This window comes from Hypanus sabinus, chromosome 10 (assembly GCF_030144855.1).
Source record: "Hypanus sabinus isolate sHypSab1 chromosome 10, sHypSab1.hap1, whole genome shotgun sequence".
Taxonomy (NCBI): Eukaryota; Metazoa; Chordata; class Chondrichthyes; order Myliobatiformes; family Dasyatidae; genus Hypanus; species Hypanus sabinus.
In genome coordinates, this window is record NC_082715.1 from 89,197,236 (window position 1) to 89,219,023 (window position 21,788).

General features: G+C 37.2%; 1 protein-coding gene across 2 annotated transcripts in view; it reads right to left on the reverse strand.

The window, feature by feature from the left end:
• Nucleotides 1-21,788, reverse strand: part of lmbrd1 (LMBR1 domain containing 1) — a 186,090-nt gene that overhangs the window by 22,415 nt on the left and 141,887 nt on the right. Inside the window, exons 9-14 of one of the 2 annotated variants that reach the window (XM_059982288.1) lie at nt 20,557-20,709; nt 16,238-16,302; nt 15,181-15,283; nt 13,105-13,209; nt 12,284-12,433; nt 3,855-3,939 (exon numbers count right to left, since the gene is read on the reverse strand). In XM_059982288.1, coding sequence (XP_059838271.1) covers nt 3,855-3,939; nt 12,284-12,433; nt 13,105-13,209; nt 15,181-15,283; nt 16,238-16,302; nt 20,557-20,709 — 661 coding nt within the window. The remainder of the gene's footprint in view (nt 1-3,854; nt 3,940-12,283; nt 12,434-13,104; nt 13,210-15,180; nt 15,284-16,237; nt 16,303-20,556; nt 20,710-21,788) is intronic. The other variant, XM_059982289.1, reaches the window with a different exon arrangement.

The window sequence follows — 21,788 nt, forward strand, 5'->3', positions numbered from 1 at the left end:
TCAAAGTTTAAAGATTGAAATTTCAAAGTTTAAAGTAAAATCTATTATCCCAGAGTACATCCATGTCACCACACCCATTCTTTTTCTGTCGGCAGACTTCTGTACAAATAGCAATAAATACATAGCAATAAATGAGCATGAAAAAAACAAGATAAAAGAGTCCTTAAACAAATGTACTTATCCCCTTTTGCTCAAGAGCCTGACATTTGAGGTGTAGTAACTGCTCTTGAACCCGGTGGCACGAGTCTTGTACCTTCCACCTAATAGCAGCAACAAGTAAAGAGCATGGCTTGGGTGGTGAGAATCTTTGATGATGTATCTTGCTATTCTGCAGCAGATGTGCTCAACAGTTGCGAGGATTTTACCTGTGATGTACTGGGCCGAATCCACTACGTTTTGCGGAGGCGTCATCAGCAAACTTGTATATGGTGATACTCAGTCATAAGTGTAAAGCAAGTAAAGCAGGGGACTAAATATACATTCCTGTGGTGTTACTGTGCTGATGGTGTCTGCAAGTGAGGAAATCCAGGATCCAATTGCACCAGGGAGGGGGCTGATATTGAGGCTCAGGTCCACATTATCTTTGCTACCAGTGAGACAGCAATAAATATTATCAGACAGGATAGATATTAAAATGCCAGTATTAAAATGTCAATATTTATCTGGTCTGCTCTGGGACCTTTTGAAATCATGTTCTTCAGCTCTCATCATTAACAAATAATGGGAGTTTTCATCAACAGTGCTATTTAGTGGCACTACCTCACCAATAACCTGTTCCCAAAGCGTAGTTTGGATTTTTCCTGATTTCTCAGTCCCAGACCAAACAGCTAAATTCCAGTGGTGAGATTAGAATGATTGCACTTGACTTCAAGACAGCATTTAATCAGGTGTGGCATCATTATTTCACCCTCTTTATGCACTTTTTAAAATGTATTCTTAATCATAATTTATAGTAATTTGTAATAATTCTTATATATTGCACTGTACTGCTGCTGCAAAACAACAAATTTCATGACATGTGTCAATATTAATAAATCTGATTCTGATCAGCCTTCAATTTTCTAGTGCCCATCTGACTTCCCCAATATAACATGTGCTTCACAAACAACAGTAAATCTACAGATGCTGGAAACCTGAGCAACACACACAAAATGCTGAAGGAACTCAGCAGGCCAGGCAGCGTCAATGGAAAACAGTGCAGTCTAAGTTTCGGGCCAAGACCCTTCATCAATACCCTTCATCAGGACCCTGCTGAAGGGTATCGGCCCAAAACATTGACTGCATTCTTTTCCATAGATGCTGCATAGCTTGCTGAGTTCTTCCAGCATTTTGTGTGACATATGCTTTACTGGACTTGTACAACTCACAGACAAGTTTGGATTATTATTAAACAATTTGAGCCCCTCCTAACCAGTTTTCAGTTTTTTGTAGCATTCAAAATATTTAGTGAATTAGATAGTTGACAGACAAGAAGGATGATAAAAAATAATCCATATAAATTCAAGTCTTGTCTCTCAATTCCCACCAAAGCCCTCCTCAATTTAGCAACAATTAGCACAATAAATTCAGGCATTTCTAGTAGCATCTGCATTCTGCAAAGAATGTTTGCAACCATAAAAAAAAAAGTTGAGCAGGCCAAATGAAAAGTGCTGGTTTAAGACCAACTTAATATGGGGTTTCAACAATTATAAAAGGGCTTGATAGTACAGATGTAGAAAAAGATATGGGGGAGTTTAATACTTGGAGATATAAGCATATTGTTACTAACAAGTCGTAAAGGATTTCAGGAGAAGCTTCCTTATTTTGAAAGTAGTTCGACTGTCTAACTAATCACATCAAACCTGTGGAGTTCAAATGCATACGAATATACTTTAGTAAGGCAGAGACAAAGTAAACTAGAAATGGATACTCAAATGGCCATAAAAGAATCATAGTAAATAAGAATTTAAAAAAAGAAAGAAAAATTGCACACTCTGGAAATTCTAAATTTTAACAAAAATGCAGGAAAAACTGAAAAAAAGACACTTTTAACATCATGAAGGCCATAAATGTACTGTGGAGAGCATTCTGACTGGCTGCACCAATGGCTGGTATGGGGTTGGGGGGAGGAGGTGGTTACCGCACAGGATCAAAGATGCAGAAACTTGCAAAATTAGTCAGCTCCATCATGGGTACTCCATAGTATCCATAGTATCAAACATCTTCAAGAAGCGGTGCCTCAGAAAGGCAGTGTCCATCATTAGGGACCCCCACCACCCAGTACATCCATCTTCTCATTGTTACCATCAGGAAGGAGGTACAGAAGCCTGAAGGCACACACTGAGCAATTCAGGAACAGCTTCCTCCTCCACCATCAAATTTTTTAAACGGTCATTGAACCCATGAACACTACCTCACTACTTTTTTTTAAACTTCTGGTTTTACACTACTTATTTAAACTTAACTGTTTAATGTCCATATATACTCACTGGAATTCAGGTTTTTTTTCTATATTTATCACGTATTGCTTTGTACTGCAAAGTTAACAAATTTCACAATATATACCGGTAATATATGATAGGAAAGACAGTCCTTTTCCCAGAATTCAGCAGGCTAAAACTGGAGAGCGTACCTGAGGATGTAAAGATTTAAAGGGAATCTGAGAAGAGCATTTTTTCCTCATACAGAGGGTGGTGAGTAAATGAAACTAGATGCCAGAAGAAGTGTTAAAGGTGGGTGCAGTTATATTATTTAAAATATATTTGTATAAATATATTGATAGGAAAGGTTTAAAGGGATATTCATCACATATAGGCAAACCTGATGAACTCAGGAAGGCATGTTGGTTAGCAAGACCCGAGTTGGACCGAAAGGCCTGTTTCTGTGCTGTACAATTTTATTACTCCATGAGAATCTACAGGAGAGTTCTCTGCTAAATGTACTGTAGCTTGACAGGCATATATTGGCCTTGAAGAGAGCACAAGTTTACCTGATTTGGTATAGAACTTTCACATGTTAAGTTACAACTTTAAGTCACCAGGAACAATGCATGAGAGTATCACCATAAATTTGAGATGTCAATTGGTTATCAAGGATGGTATAGATACATATTATTAGGCTTCAATCTTCCAAGATAAACTAGCTTTAAATAATTGAGTTTGGTATTAGCAAGAAAATGGACTGAGTTTCACCACTTCAATGCAATGGTACAAGTTAACATTCTAAAAGTATAAAGTTGATGTAATAGGGTTTAGGGTCACACCTGAATTTAATCTGGTTCAACTGGAGAGAGTGGCTAAAAGTATAATATCAACAGGGAATATACAGTGCACTCCCATTTATCCCAGCCGTATTAAGAAGCACATATTGCCTCATTTGTAATCCAGTCCCATTCAATATCCATTGCACATACTAAACTTAGCAAGTTCCAAAAACCTCTTACAGTTTTCATATTGTATTTTGTCTTTAAGGTAACTCTATTTGTTCACTTGCCAAACAAAGGGTTACAGGGAAGTGGCACAGTGCTCCACATGGTGGAGTTGCCGCCTCTTAGCTCTAGGGACCCAAGTTTAATGCTGATGTCCAGACCTGTCTACACACAGATGGCATGTTCTCCCTGTGACCACATGGATTTCCTCCGCTACTTTGGTTTCTTTCCACAGGCCAAAAATGTGCAGATTGGTAGGTTAACTGGCTAATATATATTGGCACTACTATGTAAGTGAGTGGTAGAATCTAGGGAGTTGATGGAAATATGTGGAAGAGAAACATGAGCAAGGGCAAGTTTAATATAAAATGGATGAAGAATGATTGGAATAAATTCGGGGAGGCGGAGGGCCTATTTTTATCCAGGATCTCTCTACGACTCAACTCACCCTCAGGTGCCTTTGAATCACACATCTTTGTTACCCAGGTTGTATTTGAATCTTCTTGCTTTGAGTTGGATACTGTCTGGTTCACCTGAATACACAAATCAAAAATAATCTTTATTACCATGGATATACAAAATCTAACATACTAGTCATAACTTCCCTTCCTATTGCAAACTATTAGACCAAGGCTGCGAGATTAAAATTTATGGGAAACTTTATCTGATAGAAAGAGGCTGGAGTCCACTTCCCTAAGTATCTCCTGGTGTAATACCTCAGACCAAGTTAATTTGCTCTCCAAATAAGTGACTCAACATGAAATATTACTTCATCACATAGCTATTAAAAGGTTGAACTATAAACAATAGGAAGCAACAACCACAACACAGAGTAAGGGTAAAAATAGAACTAAACCAAGAAATATGATTCAACTAATTTCAATCAAATTTAACAATGCAAACTACATTACAGGGATATCTTTACTTTTACTTTACTTTATTGTCACCAAACAATTGATACTAGAGCGTACAATCACTAGAGCGATATTTGTTTCTGCGCTTCTTGCTCCCTGAAGTACAAATTGAAAAAAATATAATAAAAATTTAAATTATAAATCATAATTAAAAAATAGAAAAGGGAAAGTAAGGTAGTGCAAATCAGGTCCAGATATTTGGAAGGTTCGGCCCAGATCTGTGTCAGGATCTGTTCAGCAGTCTTATCACAGTTGGAAAGAAGCTGTTCCCAAATCTAGCCGTACGAATCTTCATGCTCCTGAACCTTCTCCCAGAGGGAAGGGGGACAAAAAGTGTGTTGGCTGGGTGGGTCTTGTCCTTGATTGTCCTCGTCTTTGGTCTCAATTTAGTCTTATTGAATGTAATAATGTCACTCTCAGAGCACCATTACCAGAAAGAGTGGAGCAATTTAAAAAGTGAGCTCATTTACACTTTCTTAAAATAAATGCTGGTGCAGCCAGTGAATCACATGTGCTGTAGTCCACTGATAATCATTGCATCCATACAAGTACTCTATCTTTTAAATAAATGCTTATTCTGCAAATGTATTCTGTTCAGAGTTTAAAATTTAAAATGTCATGACAAGTAGTTGATTTGCATACAAAAACTTAAATAAATGAAGAAAAATACAGAAGCAAATAGCAGTGTGTTTAAAGAACAGGATAATTACAACTAAAGCATTCCAATATTATTCAAAACAAATGACAATTCAAAAGGTTACACAAATAATTCAATAATGACTTGATTATCAACTGCCTTGACATAAAAATAAACTAAGAAGATTTTATAAAGTGTTAAAGTAATGACAGATCAGACCATATGAAGCAGTTTTTAGAATATTGCCAATGATTTAAAGAAAGTAGTGATATATTTTTATAATATTTTACTATCTGTACATTAATTTTGTTCTCAAATTACAATAATTGAAATGCATAAGATACAAATATTTCAATGACAGATCATGAAATTAAGGATGTCTACTAATAAAAGTAAGGTAAAGAAAACTATAATTTGGCAAATAGTAACAATAATTTGTTGAAACTTTAAGAGGAGCAAAAATGGACCACTACCAAGTTCAGACTAAATCAAATATTTTGTGTAAGGTTTTTAAAAACCATTTAATATAATAAAATCTTATACAATTTGTAAAGCAACCTGATAATGAAAATACAAACTTTTCAATGCAATTAAAATTTGTATAATTTAGCAATTTTATTTTTGACAATGCACTCACCATGATTTACTCACCAATACAATTCTCCAAGATTTATTCCACAGTATCTCCAAAACAAATTACTCTTACTTCCTAGCGTAAAGACAGCAGTAAAATGGGACCACCACCACTACTCAAATTACACATTTTCTTCATATAAAATTGTTGTATATCAGGTGGCACAGTGGTATAGCTGCCTTGCAGCAGAAGATCAATCCTGACCCTGGGTACTGTGAGCTTACATACTCCCTCTGTGACCGAGTTTCCTCTAGAAGTTTCAGTTTCCACTTATCTCCCAAAGACATATGAGCTGGTAGGTTAATTAGCTATTGTGAATTACCCATAGTGTAAAGGAGAGTGGCAGAATCTGGGCTGTGATGAAGAATAATAAAAAAAAATAAAGGATTTGTGTAAGTGGGCATTCTTGTGCTGCATCTTTCAATGACTCTATGTTTCAATTGCTTCAGCAATATTGAACAGAACCATAGAACTCCCTATCTAAAGGCAGAGTAAAAAAAATACTGCAGAGTTTACAGAATGCCTAAATCTCCCAATCATCTGATGAGAATGACTAGAGATCAGCAATAATTATATGTACAGCAGTGATACATCTGTTAATGTACTGGCAATCCAAAGAGCTGAGTACAAACCACCATTATAGCAGGTGTAGAATTTCACTTCAGATTAATAATTCAGAAATAAAACAACTTATGCATTATAAAAATGTATCTGGTATATTTCACAGATTAGCAAGCTCCCCTTTCGTTCCCAAGGACAATGAGGTATAATTGTTGGCCATATCAGCATGACACATCCTAAAAAAATGAATTCAAAAATTCCTAAAGTCTACATTCAGAAAAGCAATGGATAAGGTGATGCTGGGTTATCTTTATGGTTCATCTATGTTATCAGCATGCATGAACATCCTTGCTATTGTGATACAGATAGCATTAATATCGATGCAAAAGTGCGACAGAGTCAAAATTAATCATGTGGGAATCTATCTTAAAGCATATGGACCCAGCTTGAGTGGGCTTGGCGTTAGTAGTCAAAAATCATTAATGAGTAAAGAATAATGTTCACTGGCATGGCATTATCACTGAAACTTCACACATTAACCATGCTGTATTATAAATGGAGTGAAGGCCAATAAAACACATATGGTGATGACATGAAAATCAACAGAAGGACATGTTGCAATAATCACAGGTTATATTTAGATGGCAAAAAGTTGGCAAGTGAGGTTTAATACAAGTATGAGGTCACTCAAAAGTATGAGGTTGTAGTGTTTTGTATATACATAAAACTGAAATAAATGTTTTAACTTCATACTCTTCCATATAAATAAAGCCTCTGAAATAATCTCTGCCTATTTTCGTTATTCAAACTCTTGATGTAATTGCTATAAATGTACCATAACATTTATCAGAGTTTAACAAAATTAAGACAACATTTCTTCCCAGTGTAGTTGAATCACCTTGAGCATATGATCCACTTTTCAACTCAGTAGCCTGAGCTGGAATTAATAAAATGCCAACTGCAACAAACCAAATGTAGTACTTACTCACAATTTCAGCCCTATACTTAATAAGAACATAAGAAATAGGAGCAGGAGTAGGCCATCCGGCCCATTGAGCCTGCCCCGCCATTCAATAAGATCATGGCTGATCTGTCCGTAAACTCAGCTCCATCTGCCTGCCTTTTCCCCATACTCTTTAATTCCCTTACTATGTTAAAACCTATCTGTTTCTTAAATATACTTAGTGAGGAAGCCTCAACTGCTTCACCGGGCAGAGAATTCCACAAATTCAGCACTCTCTGGGAAAAACAGTTTCTCCTCATCTCCGTCCTAAATCTTCTCCCCTGAATCTTGAGGCAATGTCCCCTAGTTCTAGTCTCACCTACCCATGGAAATATCTTTCCTATTTCTATCTTACCTATCCCTTCCAAAATTTTGTATGTTTCTATAAGATACCCTCTCATTCTTCTGAATTTCATATAGTCCCAGGTGACTCAATCGCTCCTCATAAGTTAACCCCTGGAATCAACCTGGTGAACCTCCTCTATACTGCTTTATACTCTATACTGCCTCCAAAGCCAGTATATCCTTCAAGTATGGAGACCAGAACTGCATATAGTATTCCAGATGCAGTCTCACCAGTACCCTGTATAGTTGCAGCATGACCCCCCGCTCTTGAATTCAATCCCTCCAGCAATGGCCAACATTCTGTTTGCCTTCTTAATAAACTGTTGTACCTACAAGCTAACTTTTTTCAATTCATAAATAAGCACTCCCATGTCCCTCTACACAACAGCATGCTGCAATCCTTCACTATTTAAATAATAATCTGCTCTTCTATTATTCCTTCCAAAATGGATGATCTCGCATTTACTAACGTTGTATTCCATCTGCCAGATGTTGGTCCACTCAGTTGACTAATTCATATCACGTTGCAGACTCTCCACATCCTCTGTACAATTTGCTTTTCAAGTTTAGTGTCATCAGCAATTTTTGCTACGCTACACTCAGTCCCCTCTTCCAAATCATCAATGTAAATGGTAAACAGCTGCGGGCTCAGCAGAGACCCCTGCGGCACCCCACTCACCACTGAGTGCCAGCCGGAAAAACACCCATTTATACCAACTCTCTGCCGTCTATTGATTAACCAATCGTCTATCCATGCTAATACACTTCCTCCGACTCCATGAATCCGTATCTTATTTAAGTCTCTTGTGCGGCACCTTATTGAACGCCTTCTGAAAATCCAAGTATACGACATCCATCTGTTCCCTTCTATCCACTGCACTCATTACGTCCTCAAAGAACTCCAGTAAGTTTGTTATAACAGGACCTGCCCTTTCTGAATCCAGCTGTGTCTGTCTAATGGAACCTTAGACAAAACATAAAGCTACTGGTGGAAAGCAATCAAATGTATGAACACTCAAAACATCAACAGTTATACAAGAGGAAATAACAATTTTGTTCTTTTAGTTGGATTAAGCTCCTATCATAATTAATATTTTCACAACTAGGAAATTTGAGAAATGTTAATATTTTTGTGTACATTTCACAAGAGAACTCAAGGAAGCAGAATTCAGCAGTGCAGAACCCATTTTCTGAAAACTTTAGATGTTCAATTTCATTCATATTGGCTTGCTAAACATGCACACTTACATATATTTAACATGAGTAGAATCTAGCACTGAAAACCTACAATCTTTCTGTTGAAAGATGCTGGCATCTACTTGACAGAAACAAAAATTGCTTTGTTATGTTCAGGAAATAGACAAATCCAGTTAGTTTTATCCTCAATCATAGGAAGTGCCAGCAACTGTGCTAACTGAGAGGCACCAACTCACCAGCAACCACCTTATTGACGCACACCTCTCAAGCCAGACCTCTCTGCTCTCAACCTCACCTTATCCTTGGTTCAAACATGGACTTTAGAGCTAATTTCACAGATGTGGTAAGAGTAATTGGCCTTAACATCATGCCAGCATTTAACCAAGTATAGTATCAAGGAGCACTGGTACAATTGAAGTTATGAGCAAACGAGAAAAACACACCAGTGGCTGGGGCCACACTTTGTACAAAGGAAATTGGTGTGGAGGTGGTAGGTCAAGCATCCCAAGCTGATGGACATCACTGCAGGAATTTCTCAAAGCAATGCTCTAGGAAAAACCATCTTCAGCTGCTTCATCAATAACTATGCCTTCACCAAAGTCAGTGTAAGATTTGATTTGACTTTATTACTTATATCCTTCACACATGAGGATTAAACATCTTTATGTCATGTCTCCATCTAAATGTGCAATGCGCAATTTGCAGTAAACAGTATGTACAACAGGACTGACAACATAACACAGAAATATAATTGTATCAGCATGAATTAATCAGTCTGATGGCCTGGTGAAAAAAGTTATCCTGGAGTCTGTTGGTCCTGGCTTTTATGCTGTGGTACTGTTTCCCAGATGATAGCAGTTGGAACAGTTTGTGGTTGGAGTAACTCAGGTCCCCAATGATCCTTCAGGCCCTTTGCACACACCTGCCTTTGTAAATGTTGTGAATAGTGGGAAGTTCACATCTTCAGATGTGGTAGGCTGTCTGCACCTCTCTGCAGAGACCTATGATTGAGGGTAGTTCCCATACCAGGCAGTGATACAGCCAGTCAGAATACTCTCAATTGTGCCCCTGTAGAAAGTCTTTAGGTTTTGGGGACTTACGCCAAACACCTTCAACTGTCTGAGGTGAAAGAGGCTCTGTTGTGCTTTTTTTTCACCATACAGCCAGTATGTACACACCACGTGAGATCCTTGGATGTGTATGCTGAGGAACTTAACACTCTCAACCCCAGATCCATTGATGTTAATAGAGGTTAGCCTGTCTCCATCCCTCCTGTAGTCCACAACCAGCTCCTTTGTTTTTGCAACATTGAGGGAGAGGTTGTGTTCTTGACACCACTGTGTCAGGGTGATCACTTCTTCTCTGTAGACTATCTTGTTATTATTTGAGATTGGGCCAATGTACAGTCATCAACAAATTTAATTAGCAGATTGGAGGTGTGTGTGGCAACACAGACATGGGTATACACAGAGTAAAGAAGGGGGCTGAGGACATAGCCCTGAGGGGCACCTGTGTTGAGGGTCAGAAGGGCAGAGATGAGGGAGCCCACCATTACCACTGCCGGCAATCTGACAATGTTTGCTAATGGTTGCACAATGTTTAACAGTCTCTCAGGAAATGAAGCAGTCCATGCCAGCATGCAGCAAGCCCTAGACAACATTCAGGCAAGGCTGATTAAACAGCAAGTAAATTCATGCCATAAAAGCACCCCTGATAAGAGTTCTGACAAAAGGTCTCGGCCTGAAACGTTGACTGCTCATTTCCATGGATGTTACCTGACCTGCTGAGTTCCTCCAGCTTGTTTGTACGTGTTGCCCTGGTAAGAATCTAACTGCTTACCTTGAGGTTCGGTACCATCACCCAGTACTACACTATTAACACCTTGGGGATTACTAATGACCAGAAATTCAACTACACCAACTACATAATACCATGGATACATGAAAAGGTTAGAGGCTGGGTATCCTCTGGAAAATGCCATATGTCCTGATCCTCTAAGTCTTCCCTCCATCTACAAAATACAAAAGCAAAAGGGAATTTTCTCCACTAACCTGGATGAATGCACTATGGCAATTCTTAAGAAGCTGACACAGTTCAGGACCTAGCAGCTCAGCTGTCTAAGTCTGAATTGTGTTGAAGACTAAATCTACCTATTCCTGCTATAAACCTTATTCTCTACATCACCAACTGTATGGCTGCAGTGTGGTACATCTACAAAAAGCATTGCAGTTATTCTTCTGAGCTATTCTGACAGCACTTCCTTATCACACAACTCCATCACAACAAAGGACAAGGACAGCAGCCATACGAGAACATCAGCCTCTGCACTTTTCTGTCATTCACTTATTATGACTTGAAAATTTATCACCGCTTATTCACTTCACTTTTTCTAAATCCTGAAACTCCCGAGTCCATAGCACAATGGGAGCACTTTATTCAGGACTGCAATGCTTTAAGGAAGTAGCTCACCATCTCGTCCTCAAGGGCGATTTGGGATAGGCAACTGAAAATTGTTTCAAGTATGCAGAGTTGGGAGATTCTGTCATCCTTCAGCAAAACTTGTTGATTGGAACTGAGCTTTCAAACTGTAACTCAACATTAAGTTAATGCCACATTAATTGAAAACATGTAAAGATGCATGCAGCAGCAGAAAGTTACCTCATCAGCAACATTTTATATATCAACTACCTACAACATTTTTCCTAATTAAGTTTTTACTGAGTTGTTCTGACTCAACTACTGTTCTTTAAATGCAAGTACAAGAGATCAAATGCTTCCAGTAGAATTTTCTCTTTCCGTGGGAGCCATTTGCAAAGGCACATCTCTAAAAACTGTGGAGCCATACAGCACGGAAGCAGGACCCTCAACCCAGAATCTGTGCTGAGCTTTAGATACCAATCTACATTAATACCATTTAATTCCCACATTCCCCTCAACTAATCCATATTCTATCACTTACTTAATGGAGAGGTTGAAGGATGACTGGAGGACAGGGGAGGAGGAGAAGGGAGAAGAAGATAAAGTACCAGGAGGAGGAGGGAAAAATGGGACAAGGAAGGAAGGAGAAATGGAAGGGAGAAGAAATGTGAGTAGGCAGGACAGCAGAACAAGATGCAGAGCAGAAGAATGAGGATACAAGAGAAATGGTGAAGTGGAGGGTAACAGTTCAAAAATATTTTCAATGTTTCTTTATTACAACATACATCTGATCTCAATGTCAAAATCAAAACCAACAAGAAAGCCATTACTCTAAGCTAAATTTACACATTAAATAATGCCATATACTCTATCACCATTAATTAATTAGAATAGGAGAAACACCCTGTGATACTGCCAGTTTTGAGGAGGTAGATACTTCTGGAAAACTCACTGATCAATAGTTGGAACTATTTTAGGTTAATGCACCAAATTAATTAGATGGAGTAATGAGGAAACGCGAACTCTCTTTTGTGTTGGATGGATGACATGAACTAGGCTAAATTATTTTCCTCAACTACGGTTATACTGTCTTCAGACTCAAAGTGAAATGACAAATCATATGACTACCTAATTCCAAGATTAAAGGAAATAATTATACAATACTTACATGCTCTTGATACTTTTGGCTTCCATACATAACATACTGGGGTGCAAGACTGTAGATCATATAACTTGTGTGAAGAATGATCAGGAGCAGAATCATACAAAGAAAAAGGAGAGCTTGGGGGCGCGTTCTGCCTGGTCTAATCTTGTACAGCTATTTGAAAAAGGAAAGAAACAAAGAACAACTTAAACCACTTAAAATTCTGCATGATGGTGTAGTCTTCATAATTTGAATCCAACCATAAATTGAAAGGCTGGAACCTAACCCTTGACGACATGATTTCCCAAAGCACAGGAAAAAATTTTGCAAGGTCAGCAACTTCATTGTTGCACTAATCTACTAAATTTTAAGTTTCTTATGATGCCATAAACTTGAACAATTACAATCCTATCAAGTTTTATATAGTGTTAGCTTTTCAAAACATTTCTTTTGCCCATTATCCTTTGAATTTTATTTAAGATTATTTGTATTTTCAGATTTTTTGTAAAAATGTAAATACATGAAGTAGTTGAAACAATACCAACTTAATGTGGGAGAATCATTGATTAAGCACCTAAACTTCTGAGCTCAAGACAGTCCTAGACCACCAAAATTAATCATTCCTACCATTAACAAATCTTCACTTTTCAAAATCAGCAATTTATCAAAATGTTACTTGTTGGCCACATGTGTAAATGGGTGCACGTAACAAAATTGACAATAAAAAGTAATTATTTACTTGTTCATTGAAAATTCTAGCATTATCTACATTCTGATTATCCTTCTCCCCCCCCCCCCCCCTAGCTTTTGGACATGTAACACGCTTTCTCAAGAGACGAACTTACCCTTATCCAGAAAAACCAGATGCCCATGTTTCGGATCCCTGCCATGGATGTGAAGACTATGTACATTGTAATGATAGCAATCAGGATATAATCCAATGGAAATACCTGAGGAAGAAATTTAAAGACAGGAGGTAAATGCTATGTTTATATAAACAACTTTCAACATTAACAATTGAACTAGAAAAAATGTACACATAGCTCAGAATTTTGTCAAGCCAATTAAAATCTTTTTTCACAATATTTACTAATTCAGATTCTGATTTTTGAGGCAATTATATAACATTCCATGAACAGTCCTTTAACACACAGGATTCTATGAGAAAGTAACAATTTTATTTGTAAATCCAGTGGATATTTTGGATCCCCTTTATTAACCTGAAGCACAGAATATTTTTAAGAAAGTCATTCTCCTTCAAGGTGCATAGGAGTAAAAATGAAAAACATTGTATCAATTTAAAAAAATGAATAAATGGAGAAATTATTAGAATTGAAATCCAGCATGTAATGTCAAAATAAACAGCCATCCGTAACAATGAGAACTCCCAGCATTCCATACAGCCAATACATTTGAACATTTACAGAGCCAAAGAATGAAACTGATGAATGATTCTAAACCTTCCAGGAACATTCACACGTCCAAACTAACTAGCAACAGAAAAAAAATCAATATAGTGGCATTTCAAATTGCTGAAGCCATCTGAGGAGCATTGCTGCTTGATACATGCAACAAGTACTGTATGAAAGATCTTATACTTTATGTAAATATGTTTTCATTAAAGCACAATACATGTAACTGCCCCAATCTCAATTAAGAATCTTCACATACATTGGACAGTTAAAACATTTAAATTAACAGCCACTGACAGTTTCCATAACTCTATTTCACCGTGATGGAGGACAGCTGAACTACAACATTGATAATGTTTCTCCCTCTAGAGATGTTGCCCAACTAGCTGAGCATGTCTAACATTTTCTTTTATTTCAGATTCCTAGCATCTGCAATTTTTTAAATTTCATCTTTTTAAACACAACCTATTATCCCTGAACATTATTCAGAGTAGAAGACATTTAGAAACTACAGTTTTTGACATATTTTTACTCATGAGATAGCAGTCCTAATATAATTATTCAGCTTGTTTTTAAAATTTTACATATGTAAGCTATGGCATTTAATTGAAGTTGCAGGTGAATGTATGTAAATACAAGACACCAAATCAAATGTACAACATCTTGCAGTTTAAAGAATGCGTAGAAAACATCCATCATCCATGACACAATCCTTAGTTAATCATTTCAAATAGTGTATGGCTATGAATTGGAAACTAAAGTAATAATCTTTAGTTCAAATGATAATTCAAGTTTAATTGTCATTCAACCATACATGAATACCCCTGAATATAACCAAACAAAACAGCATTACTTCGGGGCCAAGATGCAACACGCAGTGCAAAGCTTACATACACATACCTAAATCAGACAGCAAGCGCAGATAAGCTATCAGTAAAACATAGTCACACAAAAAAAGAGTCCAAGACCTTGATTCCGTGAACATTGCAGAAATGTGCAGTCAAAACAAAATGCAGCTTGTCTTCTGCTGAGCGAACACTAGGGGACAACTTTAAAAAGTGTACAGAATAATCCAAAGTACCGCTGAATAGAGAGGCTATGGGCAGTACAGTTACTGTGAAGCACCCTGGACAGGTATTAACTGATACGCATAAGCCTAGAGTATGGAAGGAATTCCTGTTTTAACATTTTTATTAGAATTCAGTGAACTGAAGAAGTTTGATAGTGCAAAATATCTGTAAGTTGTGTTGTGCATTCTATTTTTAACTCAAAGTTGGTTAATTCAAATGAACTGACGATGCAGTTAACAGTTATTCCTCTTTGTTATGTTATTAAATGTCATCTATTTCAGAGTACTGGATAGCTCATTTTTTAAAACACAAGTATCTTTTTAACTTCCTGTGTTATAGAACAAATTCTAGTGGGACTTTTGATATATTGCCATGGAAGCCAGTACAATACACACACGCACACAATCAAATTGTGGAATTACTCAATTTTCATACTTACTGTCTGTAGAACAAGCAATAATTCATTTAAAGGATTTCCCAAGTTAGTTTCAAATATTATAAATCCAGAATCAAAACCCATCGAATGTAGTGCTTTATCCAAGCTGCAAAAAAATTGAGAGAAACAAAGAACAGTTTAAATCTCCACAAATGAATGAGTGGAGGGGGCTGTTTATTGTCCTAAATTACATGTCAGAGCACAAGATAATGGTAAACACAACTCAGAGATGCTGTTGAGTTAAATGAAGCAGCCAAAATAGGAGCAATGAGAATTATCCAAAGCTTATAAGAATATAGAAGCTCTGTTGATAATTCAACCGCCCAGGCATATTCTACTATTCAATATGATCATGGTCCCAGCCCTCACCTCCTCTCAGGCCCTCCATAGCCCTCAATTCTCTGATCTTTCAAAGCTGTATCTACTTCCTCATTAAATACCCTCAATGATCTATCTTCCACAACTCTTTTGGGTACACAGTTTGATACAAAAAAAACTGTATGCCTGTTTTTAAAACACTACTCCCTAATCATGAAATTAAGTCCTTGCATTCAAGATTACCCTACCTGTGGAAACAGCTCATCATTTGAACACCCTTAGTCATAAATCCTTAGGATCTAATGTGCTCTAATAAGCTCACTCCTTCCGAACTCCAAGGAATCATTCTAATTTCCTTAGCTGCTCATCATAGGTCAAATGGTAATTGGTTTACGATGGTCACTTATGCCAGCGTATTGACTTTCTTATGTGAAGGAGGTGCAATTTGTTGAAAGTATCCTGATGATTGCATCATAGTTTGGTACAGCAATTCCAATATACAGGAACGAAAGACGCTGCAGAGAGTAGTGGACCTGCTGAATACATCACAGCACATCCTTCCCCATCATAAATAGTATCTCCAGGAAACAATGCGACAGGATGGCATCATTTATTACCCAGGCCATGACATCTTTTTGCTGCTACCATAGGGTAGGGGGTACAGAAGACCAACAGGTTTAAGAACTAAAATATTCTTCTTGTTCAAAGTGTTTTCTTAAAAAAATTGCAATGATTGACTTACTTTGAAAGAAAGAGAGCAACCACAAATAGAAGAGCCACCAAGATGAAAACTGTTCCTAGAACAATCTGTAAAATAGGAAACACTTTTAAGTTCATGCCATGGATACCTAAATATTTATTTTACAACATAAGCAAATAACAGCAGTATGGGAAAATCACTTAATCTACTTCCCACATCCTAGCCAATCATCATATAAGTAATGGTTCTTCAAGTACTACTTTGATGAGGATGAATGTATTACTCTTTCAGTCTTTAATGCATAAAAGAGAAAAATGTGTATAGGAATTGGGGTTCTGCAGATTACAAGTCTGGTGAGTGAAAACCTGCTCATGAGGCTGCAAAAATGAGATTTTACAAGGATGTTTTAAATAGAAGAATTTAAAAATCAATTAATTATCAAAATATATTCAGCCAAATGCAACAGAGAAAGTGATCAAGTTCGTAGACAAGGAACATGAATTTGTGACATTTGAGACAGGGGCTCAACATTATGGCATTTTTCCCCCCACTTTTTGTAAAAAGATCCTGCTCAGAATCAGAAAGATTAGTGGCAATTGTTATCTTACTTCTGTTTAAACGTACCATGGGTTAACAATGAAAAATCATATTCTGAAAGAATTAGAGAACTTTTATTTACAGTAATAAACAAACACATCTTAACCCAGCCATGTGCTGGAACATTCTAGCAATCCTGCGCATGCTCAGTTCTCTGTCCAACCATGTACTGGCACATCATTGCACGTGATATCACCACAGCAATGAAGAAAGGGAGAGAGATGGTGCTGAGGTGGAGCTAGGCATCATTAGTGTACATGCGGAAAATAAAGCTTGGTTTTTAAATGATGTTGCTGCAGAGCTGCATGTAGGTTAAAAAAAAATGAAGCAGGCACAGATCCTGGAGAGATAGAGCAAATAAGTGCAGCTGAGACAAATAGCTTTTACTCTGACTGGGTAAGGACAGAACGGGGTGGGGGGGGGGGGAAAAGAGAAGGGGTGAAGGGGTGTGCATATCGGCCCAGGATGATGATAGGACTGGCATTAGCAAACTGTAAAGGTTATAGATAGGTCTAGAAGGAAGTAGTAAGATTATGTTTATCATAAATAATTTTCTAGGATATCAAACGTAAGTTCCTATATACCAAACAGGATTTGGCATAGCCAGGATTTCTTCCCATAATTGGGTGCTAAAAACAAAAGGTCATTAGGTTTGAAATCAGAGGCAAGAGAATTAAAAGGGAAAACTAGGGTGCTTCTTCATGTAAAGTGTGGTGTGAAATGAGATAGACAAATTAGCAACACTTAAAAGCCATGGAAAGGAGAGGTTTAGAAGGTTATATGCCAAACGTGGGCAGATGGAACTAGGTCACTGGACAACACAGTAAGCAGGGACGACTTGGGTCGAAGGACCATTTCCCTGCTGTATGACTATTTTCGATATCTCTTATTCTGAGTTGACTGAAAGAAGATTTTGCAATTTCTAGCCACAATGATTCTGCTGTAGCCTATTCAAAGCCTCTCATGGTTCAAAGTACATTTATTGATGTATACTGTATACAACTTTGAGATTCATCTCCTTGCAGGCAACCACTAAACAACCAACTACCATAGAACCAATTTAAAGAACATCCCCACACAAGACCATCAAAAGTGCAAAAAAAAAAGAACAATTTGCACAAACAACAAAAAGCCAACAAATAACACAAACACACAAAATATTAAACATCAAACCAGAGAGTCCCCCAAAAGTGAGTCCACAGACATGAGCCACCAAGGTGAGTGAAGCTAGTCCAGGAACTGACTGGCTGTAGCTACAGCCACAGAGCCAAAGTTGGTTCAGCACTGTTTCGATGGCTGCAGGCCACAGCCTCAAATCCAGTTCCACGCCGAAGCATTTCGATCAAATAGTGCAAATAATAAATGGGTTCACACCAAGGATATTAACAATTAAAACCAAAAATGACCCCACAGCAATTGGACGCCGAGGCCACCGAATGTTACAACATGGGACCCAAGCCTCCTGCACCTTCTGCTAGCAGTAACGAGAGGGACTCTAGTCAAAAGTAGGCAGATGTCAATTTTAATCTTGCTCAACACTTTAACTGGCACGGAACAATGGAGCCGACCACAGGTTTGTGTTTCACCATTCGGAACTAAGGCAGCATAACCCACAATGACAGCCTTAGACTCATTCCATGGCAAATCCCCCTGAAGATTGTAGAAGCATTGGTCGACCCAAAAATACACACTGAAAAGGAAAATTACACGCTACAATCGACCGCACTTCAGAAGACGAACAAGTACATTTGGAAGAATATCCAGTAGTTTTGTTAACTATAAGATGCTGCCGTTAGTCACTGGCTAACGACAACATCTTACAAAATCTTGACAAACTGCAGCTTGACAAAAGGTTCACAGAACAGCAGTATCCATCTAGCCTCCACAGCAAATGAAGGTTGCTGAGAAAAATGTTCAAAAAAATTTTTGTACATCAGACCAGAACTCAGTGCATAAACTTTTAAAAAAATTGCCAAATATATTTTATCACAAGCTCATAAAAAATTCCTTTAAGCTTTGCATTTTGCAGTTTATTGCCATAAATCACTGAATTCATCCAATGTCAAATTCCTTTTACAGTCTGTTACATATTTCCATTTTTCTGTTTCAATGACAGTGCTACAAATTTCTGCTTCAACCCTTTGCTGGGGGCATTCTTATTTAACATAGTGTTTAAATGGGAGGAATACAACAGTTTATGGAGAAGAACTGGAACCAAGCACTACTTAGAAAGATAAGTGAGGGATTGAGGGTAGGTATAAACTGATGGGAGATGTTGCATAAACAAAGTTGCATCAACCCAACATTATTTCAGATTCTGAAAAGTATGAAATTGTTTAATATACTTAAATGTTTTTGCTGATTGTATGAGAATTATTTAGTATCATACAGATTTACTGTACTTTATAAATACATATGAAAACAACAATTTGGCAACATCAGAAAGCAATATTACTTGCATTTGCACAGTGACTATATCTTTCAGAAGTACTTTGGCTTCGATCTTCATAGCTTTCTCATCAAACAGATTACGGAGTATTCAAAAATTGTTAACTTTAAATTGCTGCCATCAGTAATAATATTAAAGAGGATCTACAGCAGAAATTCTGTGGGATTCTTTACAATGTGAAATATAACTTGTTTAAACTTTATCAGAAAGGTAAAATCCCAAAAAGATTTCCAGATTCTACAAACTGATTATTTAGCTGCCAGAAAATAATACTGAAATGAAGTTCATTTTGTAACAAAGCAGAAACGTTCTGTTAAATATGCACGGAGAGAAATAAGAATAGAACAAGTGATGAAAGAAAAGAATGTACATTAAATGCAGCAATCAACATTTACAGCTTCCTTTGCACAAAATATGATACAAATATCTGAACAAAATACTTTGAAAATAATATTGTAATTTGTGGATGAACATGATGTACTCATATCAAAATAATGCCTTATGATCATAATTGATAAGAGTGTGGGATAGCATTTTAATTGGCAATGGCAAACAGATCAAGTTTGTCTATAAAATATGATTTTGTTTTCAATATGGGCAAGTTTTGATATCTATGACCTTTTAGATTTATTCATTGTTGGAGATTTTTCTCTGAAGCCATCTTCATTCACTTACCAGGGTAAGCTTTATATTGCAACTGTTCTTTTCAGTTAGAATAATGGAGTAATATTACTGCAGATGCAGTATGTAATACCCCCCTACTACTGCTACTACAAAATAAAAAGGCAATACAGTCAGAGAGAATCATTGTTTGATATGTTTGTGGGTGGAAAGAAAATGAGGAAAAAGAGAAACATTTACTAACAAGCAATCACTCAAAAAGGATTATTAGGGGTTAGAATGGGAACATATTTTGGTACTCATTAACTTGAGGTGCATTAAACCAGCAAATTAATTTTCCAGATTTCCCAAACCCTCACTAAGGTTACAAGACTCCCCATGCAAAGCATGTAAACTGTGCCATCAATGTCATGTTGAATATTGTATTGCAGATCTATATGTCCACAGACATTTTCAAACAAGTTTAATATTGATACAGTTATCTGCAGTAACATATAGAAACAATTTAATTCTCTCCTATAGAAATATGTTCCCTCATGGACATTCAGCTTTGCTGAGAAATGCATACAGGGACTATTTTCTCAGCTATATCATTTGATAGATAGCACTGTAACTATCAGAATTTATAACACCATCAAAAATGTAGACAGCACTGAGATCAGATGTATAAGATACATATATCCAATCTATATACCTTAAGAGGTCGAAGAGCACAACAAATTTTCAACCAGCAACTTTGCTCAGCTGTTTCCAGATGTCTGCCTCTTCTTCTAAGAGTTCGCAACTTTTCTTCTAGTTTCTGTAAAGCTCTACGGTCTTTTGTGGACAGAGGGCGACCATCTTTGCACTGATGAAATATTCAAGGACATACATAAGGTTCAGGTAACCATTTTCTCTGACCTAATCCAACACAGTCAAGCAGGTTTACAATTTATGAATAAAAGTAAGTTCTTAAGTTTTATCAGGTGGTAAATTAGGTTGCTTGTGCAGTGCTCATAGAAAGTATTCACACCCTTTGCAAGTTTTCATTTTTTTTTATAATATTGAATCATAGTAGATTTAGTTTGCCTATTTTTGACACTGATGAACAGAAAAAGACTTTTGTGTCAAAGGGAAAACAGATATCTACTGAATGATCTAACTTTATTACAAATATAAAACACAAAATAGTTCATTGCTTAAGTATTTACCTCCTTTAATAAGGCATATCAAATCATCACTGGTGCAGCCAATAACTGAGTGACCATGGATGAAGGGGACTAGTGAGTGGAGACACCAAGAGACCTATGGCAACTTTGGATGAGTTACAAGCTGCAGTGGCTGAGATCGGAGAGACTGTGTATACAACAACTGTTGCCTGGGTGCTTCACCAGTTGCAGCTTTATGGGAGAATGTTGAAAATAAACTCACATGAAATCTCTGCTAGAATTTGCAATAAGGTATGTAGGAGACTTGGAAGTCAGAAGATTCTATGGTTGAATGAAACCAAAATTGAGCTAGACTAAATGCTATGTTTGTTCTAAGGTAAGCACCATACATCATTAAAAACACACTATTCCACCGTGAAGCATGGTGGTGGCTGCATCATGTTGTGGGGATGGTTCACTGCAGCAGGACTTGCCACCACCATGCTTCACGGCAACTTTCTGGGGTATGAAATGGGATCTATAGAATGAAAATAAGAGAATGGATTTAATTAAGGAGAAGCTCATTACAGTATGTAGAATGCATACAAGATGGCTTTGTAGAGCAACTCATGGCTGAACCCACTAGGGGATTGGCAAATCTGGATTGGGTGTTGTGCAATGAACCAGAATTGATTAGACAGCTTAAGATAAAAGAACCCTTAGGGGAAAGTGATCACTGAAATTTGAGGAGAAGCTAAAGTCCGACGTATCAGTATTGCAGTGGGGTAAAGGGAAATAC